This window comes from Octopus bimaculoides, chromosome 14 (genome assembly GCF_001194135.2).
Source record: "Octopus bimaculoides isolate UCB-OBI-ISO-001 chromosome 14, ASM119413v2, whole genome shotgun sequence".
Lineage (NCBI taxonomy): Eukaryota > Metazoa > Mollusca > Cephalopoda > Octopoda > Octopodidae > Octopus > Octopus bimaculoides.
The window spans coordinates 4,126,204-4,134,810 of record NC_068994.1 but is presented as its reverse complement, the minus strand read 5'-3'; the positions used below and the strand labels follow the sequence as shown (position 1 = coordinate 4,134,810).

Here is an 8,607-nt window from a genome sequence, read left to right as displayed (position 1 = left end):
TCTTACGTTGGAGATTTGGCTGCTACTTCTAGCAGAGAAAACGATCTCCTTGTTGGTTTATCATCATTTCTCTAGCTATTCTTACGTTGGAGATTTGGCTGCTACTTCTAGAGGAGAAAACGATCTCCTTGCTGGTTTATCACCATTTCTTTAGCTATTCTTACGTTGGAGATTTGGCTGCTACTTCTAGCAGAGAAAACGATCTCCTTGTTGGTTTATCATCATTTCTTTATCCATTCTTACGTTGGAGATTTGGCTGCTACTTCTAGCAGATAAAACGATCTCCTCGTTGTTTCATCTTCATTTCTTTGATTATTCTTACTTTCTCTGCGACAGAAAAAAAGAATTGAATGACATTTTGTCCGTCTTCTCATTCCGAGTTTAAAATGCTGCCAGGGTTGACTTGGCCTTTTGTCCTGTAAATACCAATTGTATTCTGGGATTCAATGTAATATCGACTTAATCCGCTCCCCTCAAACTTGCTGGCCTCGGGTCAAACTTTAGAAACCATCATTGCTACTACTACTACTACGACTGCTACTAATACTACTACTCCTACTGCTACGACTACTACTACTATTTCTACTGCTACTAGTACTACTGCTGCTATGACTACTACTACTACTACTAACACTACGACTACTATTTCTACTACTACTACTACTATTTCTACTACTGCTGCTATGACTACTACCACAATTTCTACTACTACTACTATTTCTACTACTGCTGCTACGACTACTACCACAATTTCTACTACTACTACTACTATTTCTACTGCTGCTGCTACTACTACTACTACTATTACTTCTACTGCTACTACTAGTGCTGCTGCTGCTGTAGAAAGAAAGAGAATTCTGTAAACTTGGTGGAAACCCTATTAGCATGAGACCAAAACGGTCAGTTGAAAGTTTGGGAGGCAGAATTACCTGGGAGCTGAATAATGTGTGAAACGCGTCCAGAAAATTCACCGTAAGACATATTCTCCATAGGAACAATGGTAAAACGTGTCCTTTAAAAATATGATAAAAAAAAAAGAATAATGAAAGGTTTTATCAAAAGCATTAAATAGACAAGTCTTTATTGAGCGTCAAACATTAAAAAAACATGAGGAGGTCATTTAAAATGAAATTTCTTATGGTGAATTTTCTTACGGCAAAAATGTTTTTGATGACATTTCCTACAACCTGTGAGAAGCTTTGAAGATAGGATAACTTGAGAGCTTTAGAATGTTTAAAGCCAGAGACTAGATAATGATCTTGCAAATGTGTCGCTGAATAAACACTGTTCAGTTTTGGTGAGAGCTGGGTTTCACTAGATGCTGTAGGCCTTTGCTTTTGTCAGAACAGTTTCAGCCCAACCACGAGAGAACCATAGTGGAGGGGGGGATGCTTAGGGCATTGGATTTTTGCTATGTGTAGGGCGTGGACGGAAGATCAACTTGAGTTTACATTGGTGTTTAATTAACATACTAGACAGGGGTCAACTCGATATCCTGTTATTGAAATAGCAGAGATATACTAGGAACAATTAAATTAATTTGATAGCGAAAGTCTGTAATCTTGGGTTAAAATTGGCTTACTGCAAAAATTGCTCTACAGAAGAGCTGTGTTGGCTTAATTAGTGTAAGGAATGAAAAGAACCAAGCATTTTGGACTCCTTGCCCTTCATCTGGGGGAGAGAAACAGACAGAGACACAAAGACAGTCTCAGTGACAATTGAATTCCATTGTTTATAAATTTGTGACTTTGTAACGATGTAAGAAATCTTTGTGTAGGGTCTATAGCTGTTGTTTAGCCCCAGGACAGCCCCGACTGAGTAACCCTTTAATCAAAGATATTCCTGAAGAGACCAAAGTACAGTCTTGCAGCTCTTTATGTTCGCATTTCAAATCTGATTGAGATCAACTTTGTCTTTCATTCTTGTAGAGTCAATAAAGTACCAGTTACACACTGGGGTCAATCATATTAATTAATCACCTCTTTTCAAAAAATACTAAATTGTTATTATTGTTGTTGTTGTTGTTCCAAGCACCAACTTAATGACTAAAGTTAATTATTTCACTAAATTTCAGTTTGACAGAATATTCTGTCAGTCACATCAATATCCATGGCTGCAGATTTTATATGGAGTGGGATAAACTCTCAGACAGAGTGAAAGGACTTCAAGATAGAGACAATGTGTTTCATTAAAAATATGTCCAGGAATGGTGAGAATAAGTAGAGACATCGAAAGTGGAAATGTTTTGGAAGGAAATAAAGAGGAAGAGAAATAAAAAGACAAACAATAAGATAGATGTGTTAAATCTTTTATTTGTCATATCTGTGTGCCGCCTTGTGAAGTATATATCCTTTCCACAGATGGCCACCTCACCAATTCATACAACATGCTGGTGTTTGCTGAGGTCGGTGCAGCGTGTTAGAGCCGGCTGTGGTACATACTGTGTGACCGGTTGAGTTTGTTGTTGCTATTGTCGTTGCTGCTGCTGCTGCTGCTGCTGCCGCCGCCGCCGCGGCTGCTGCAGCTGCTGTTGACGTTGTTGTTGCTGTTGTGGTTGTTGTTGTTGCTGTTGCTGTACTGGAGACAAACACCTTCTTGGTGTGTTTCTTTTTATGTCGTTCCATCGTGTCCCTGCGAGCGAACTTCTGCAGACAGATGTTGCATGGGTAAGGCTTCTCTCGCGTGTGGGTAATGGAATGCTTCCGGAGTTTGTCTCGTACAGGAAACTGTTTGGCACAGATGTCACACGCGTATGGTTTCTCTCCGAAGTGGCACCGGAGGTGCACCCGCAGTGTGCTTTTCTGCGAAAACGGTTTCAAACACACATGACACTTGTACGGCTTCTCGCCGGTGTGAATTCGGCGGTGTATCTGCATTTTGTCCTTTTGTGCAAACTGTTTTGGGCAGAGATCACAGTGAAACGGTTTCTCGCCCGTGTGTGTTCTTTTATGGACCTGCAGAGTGTCGCGGCGTGCAAACTTCTGCGTACAAAAGCTGCACTGGAAAGGTTTCTCACCGGTGTGCGACCGACTATGAATGACCAGGTAATGCCTCTGCGCAAACTGTTTCAAACACGTCTCACACTGAAATGTCTTTTTATTCGTGGGTTGAGACAGGTTTTTAGTCTTAGAATCAAGACCGTTCCTGTTTTTACTAATTTGATTAACATTGAGATTAATTGCTGCTGCAGTTGGTGCTGCTTCTGTCGTTATAGTTGTCATTGCTGTCGATGTTGGTCTTGTTGCTGCTGCTGCTGCTGCTGCTGCTGCTGTTGTTGTTGTTGCTGTTGTTATTGTAGGTGGAGGTGGAGGTGGTTGTGGTGTAGTCAGGGTTGGCGGACTCACTTTTATGCTTGGCTCTGGGTTACTGCGCACCAGTTTGAAAGCGGCATGGCTGGCTGGAGTCGTCTTGAAGTTGCACTGGTCAACACATTTGTCCTGTTGTTGGTCAGTCAAGTATTTGTGTTGCTCGAAGATGCTGCTGTATGAGACGCTGTCAATAGTCTTCAGTTCGCAATTCGCCGAACCAAACAAAGAACAACTCTGCTCCGATAATTCATTTTTTTCATTCATTTTTCTGTTCTTTGAAAAATCCTAATTACAAATATGGAAATTAAAATTTCCAAAACAATTAAAAGAGAAAAAAAATTAAAGAAATTTTTCTCCAATTTATTAAAATTCTTGAAGTTTCCACTATCAAAAATGGTAAAATCTTTATTGAAATTTAACTGGAACCTTATTTCAGATTCTTACTTAAGAGATAAGCTACTGGTGCCGTGTTGTATCCTTAAACAAGACTTTCAGCTTTCCCTGTAACTTCAAGTTAAATTTTGATATTATTTCTATATTATTTCGATATTATTTCTATATTAATATTATTATAACAAAGTTTCACATGGGTCATGGCAATTGGTTCCCATGTTGTGAGTTACAGAAACGAAAAGTCATCTCATCTCCTGATAACTTTACCAGGAATCATAACAAAACAATGAAGAATGGTACCTTCCTTGTATGACTTCCAAGTTCCAAGTTCCTATGTTTCCCTGTCTCTTCAAAAAACTTTCAGCAATCCTACAAACAACAGAGAGAACTTGAGCAGGCATTCGTCTAGAATGTTCTCAGAATTACCAAACAGAATCAAAATACTTTTCCAGATTTAGCTCTGCTATCACAAAGTCCAGCTACATCTAAAATATGGCAAACCTCTTCTTCTTGTTGTTGTCGTTGTTGTTGGTTTTGTAGTCGTTGTTGTTGTTGTTGTTGTTGCAGTTGCTTTGCATTTTAAGAAGTGTGATGAGGAAGAAATCCTTCACATTTGTAACAATTACTGCAAATAATCTGAATGTAAAAGTTCGTTATTATAAATAAGAGCAAAGTAAGAAGGTAACGAGGTGCGGAATAACAAGGGGCTGTGGTGACCACAACCAGATTCTACAGACATGGCCCCAGAGTGTTTTTTGTCCACATATTCTGACCACTGCAAACTTTCTGGAATAGAAACAAAGAAACAAATATATTACATTAAAATGGGAATACATATATATACAGCAAACACACACACACACACACACACACACACACACACAAAGCTGGGCCAAAAGTCACGCACCAAAACATTTGACATTTATATTATGTTGTTATTATTATTATTATTATTATTATTATTATTATTATTATTATTATCATCATCATCATCAAGGTGCCAAGATGGCTGAAACGTTAGCACGCCGGGCAAAATGCTTAGCAGTATTTTGCCCATCTTTAATATTCCGAGTTCAAATTCCACTGAGGGTAACTTTGCCTTTCCTTCTTTCAGGGTCGATAAAATAAGTACCAGTTGCATACTAGAGTTGATCCAACCAACTGGCCCTCCCTCCCCAAAAATTTCAGGCCTTGTTCCCATAGTAGAAAGGATTATTATTATTATCATTATTCAGGTCACTGCCTGGAATCGAACTCGGAATCTTGGTGTTAGTAGCCCATGCTGTTAATCACTACACCATATGCCTGTAGGCATATGGGTGCTTTTACATGCCCATGAGTATATGGCGTAGTGGTTAAGAGCGCGGGCTACTAACCTCAAGATTTCGAGTTCGATTCCAGGCAGTGACCTGAACAACAACAACAACAACAACATCATCATCATCACCATCACCATCATCATCAAAAAATACCTTAGGAATGAGAACCCAGGTTCGACATTTCCCCAAGACACCTGATGAAGGCTGGAGGGTATATCAGCCGAAAGGTTGTGTTTAACAACAAACAAGATGAGGACAAAGATCCGTCAAATGTAAATAACGTAAACAATGTAAACATATAAAAACAAGGGAAAGATTGTTGACATTTTGGATACCAGACCTTTGTTAAGAGAAAAAGAAGAAACACAGACACAAATACATTCACATTAAAGTCTTTAACAATAAAATAAAGTTACAGCCACAGTTTCAATTCCCACATATCATCATCATCATCAATTCATCATCATCATCATCATCATCATCATCAATTCATCATCATCATCATCATCATTTAGCATCCATTTGTCCGTGCTGGCATGGGTTGGATAGTTTGACCAGGGATGGTAAGCCGAGGGGCTGCACCAGACTCTAGTCCAATTTGGCATGGTTTCTATGGCTGGATGCCCTTCCCGAGGCCAAGCATCATCATCATCATCGTCGTCATCAATAACGACAACTGACAATAGAAAATGATGGCAGCGTCCTCTTCTTTCTACATCTTTCCCTGCCCTGAGACAGCCTCCCGGCAGATATATATGTTTTTTTTTTGTACCAAAGATGTACGAATGTTTGTTGTGTTCAACCAGACATTTGTCGAAAATACGTTTCATAAGAATCAGCAAAATAAAATCAAGGGCAGTAACTCTTTATACAGCGAATTATCTCCCCTCCTACATGTTTTGTCTTTTTAATTCCAGCCACTTGTTTACATCGTGGAATGGGAATTGTTTTAAAGTATCGTTGTAGAGTTTATACCAACGGTTCTCGATCGCGGCCCTCAAGCATCCTTTCGACGGTCTTCTCACTATAGTAGAAGACACTTGCCCGAGGTGCCATGGAGTGAGACTGAACCCAGAACCATGTGGTTGGTCAGCAAGCTACTTACCACACAGTATATGTATATTATTTCACATGTTTGTATGACTTTCAGTGGAGGCACTTGGCTTCGTGGTTATGGTGTTGCTCTCATGATTGCAAGGTTATGGTTTCAATCCTTGGACTGAGCGATGTGCTGTGTTCTCTAAAGCAAACCACTTCGTTTTACATAGCTCCAGTCGAGGCGGCGGGGGTGGGGGGATATATGTGCCACAGAATCTATGGCTCATGAAGGATCTTTGTTCTTTTCAGTTTAAGTAATTTTTACAAAACTATTTCTGTTGTATTCATGGAAAATACATTAGAGAGAGAGAGAGAGAGAGAGTGATGAACCCTTCTGGAATGCAACAGAAGCATTCCTGGAAAAGCCACTCGATCCTCTAACTGTGGTTCTTTCCATTTCAAACACTTTATATATTTACGAGGGAGTGCTGAGGAGTTCCTGGTTTTGCACAAAACAAAATACAGGAGGATCACTTAATTATGGTTTATCCAACATATTCCCCTCTCAGGTTCACACACTTATTGCTGTGGCCCTTCAGTTTTTCTAAGCCCTGCAAAAGAACTCAGAAGGTTGGGCTTCCCACTCAAGCCTTTGTGATAACCTCAAAACTAGGAACTTTTCAGCACCCCTGCCTATGTGTGTGTGTGTGTATATATACACACAAACACACACACACACACACACATGTGATGGTCTCTTTTCAGTTCCTGTCTACCAAATCCATTCCGAAGGCTTTGGTTGGTTCCAAACTACGGCAGAAGACACTTGCCCAAGATGCCACACAGTGGGGTGAAAGCCAAGACTACAAGGTTGGGGAGCAAGTTTTTCAACCACACCTGCATATCTGTGTGTGTGTAATATATACGATGGGAATGCCAATCTGAGCTGCTGTTTTGAGTGAGGTGTGGACGCTGGTATGATGAGAATGTTGTTTGCTTCAAATTGTTGAATGAAGAATACATTACAGAAGAGAAAAGACACACACACACACACACACACTCTTTACTCATGCTTATATGCATATATATGAGCATACACACATGTAGGCAAACATGCAATCACTCATATTCTTTTATTCTTTTATTCTTTTATTTGTTTCAGTCATTTGACTGTGGCCATGCTGGAGCACCGCCTTTTAGTCAGACAAATCAACCCCAGAACTTGTTCTTTGTAAGCCTTGTACTCATTCCAACGGGCTCTTTTGCTGAACTACTAAGTTGCAGGAACATAAACACACACACACGTATACATATACGACGGGCTTCTTTCAGTTTCCGTCAAGCAAATCCACTCACAAGGCTTTGGTCAGCCCGAAGCTATAGTAGAAGACACTTGCCTAAGGTGCCACACAGTGGGAATGAACCCAGAACCATGTGGTTGCTAAGCAAGCTACTTACACATATACATATAAACAGAGATCATACACACACACACACATTATGGAAGAAGGTTCTGTGACCCAAGTCCACCTCGGTTTACGGAATTTATAACAACAATGATGTAAAACATTACAATGATGATTTGATAGTAGTGGTGGTGATGATGATGGCAACAACTTTGATGATAATGATAATGATGGTGGTGGTGATGGTGATAATTATAAATATTTTGATGATGATGATGATGATGATGATAATGGTGGTGGTGGTGATGATGATTTTGATGATGATGATGGTGGTGGTGGTGGTGGTGGTGGTGGTGATAATCAATGCCTCAAAAACCTATCATAATGACAGACAATAATGATGATGATGATAACGATGACAGTGATAATGTTTATGATAATAATATTGATAACAACAACAACAACAGAAATTTTGATGTTTTAAATAATTATGATAATGATAATTTTAATATCCGGATGTTTAAAAAAAAAGAATAACTAGGAAAAAAAATTTAAAAAAAAAAACCAATCTGATGAAGTGTGGGCCTTAATGCCTTGTAGCATTCGGTCATAACCCCTGACACACATGGGCATGTACGTGTGAGTATGTGTGTGTGTGTGTGTGTGTGTGTGTATATGTATGTGTATGTGTGTGTGTGTGTGTGTGTTAAAATGATATTCCTTGAAGGCAAGTTTAAGAATAGCAATGGAAGGTGTGACTGGGAGGAGAGTCAAAGATTTAGAGGCCTGGAATTTCACTACATACATATATATATCTTTTATATATATATGTAAAAGAATACAAAAAAATGGGACAAGAACACAAAACATCCAGACAGTTAGATGATACAAAAAAGGGACAAGAAAAAACAAGGACGGGTCATTCGGAGTTTCCTTTCGTCAGTTGACTTCCAGATTATCTTTGCAGTTTCGGCTGGTTATACTCGAGGCTGCTCCAATCTGGCAGCCCCAAGAAAAATTTATGCCAAAAGCACTAGATTCCTTGGAAGAAAGCAGCGAATAGGCCCAGGAAGACCTGGGCTGAGGTGGTGAGGCAAGACCTTCGTACATTGGGCCTCACCGAGGCGATGACTACTGACCGAG

At 39.7% G+C, this 8,607-nt stretch overlaps 1 protein-coding gene across 2 annotated transcripts in view; it reads right to left on the bottom strand.

Annotated features, from left to right (window-relative positions):
• Window positions 1-2,292: 2,292 nt before the first annotated feature.
• The window catches only part of LOC106870103 (zinc finger protein 672), a 13,243-nt gene continuing 6,928 nt past the window's right edge, over window positions 2,293-8,607 (bottom strand). For both annotated transcript variants that reach the window (XM_014916088.2, XM_014916089.2), the window contains exon 2: window positions 2,293-4,487. In XM_014916088.2, the coding sequence (XP_014771574.1) occupies window positions 2,370-3,572 (1,203 nt within the window). In that variant the 5' untranslated portion in view covers window positions 3,573-4,487 and the 3' untranslated portion in view covers window positions 2,293-2,369. The remainder of the gene's footprint in view (window positions 4,488-8,607) is intronic.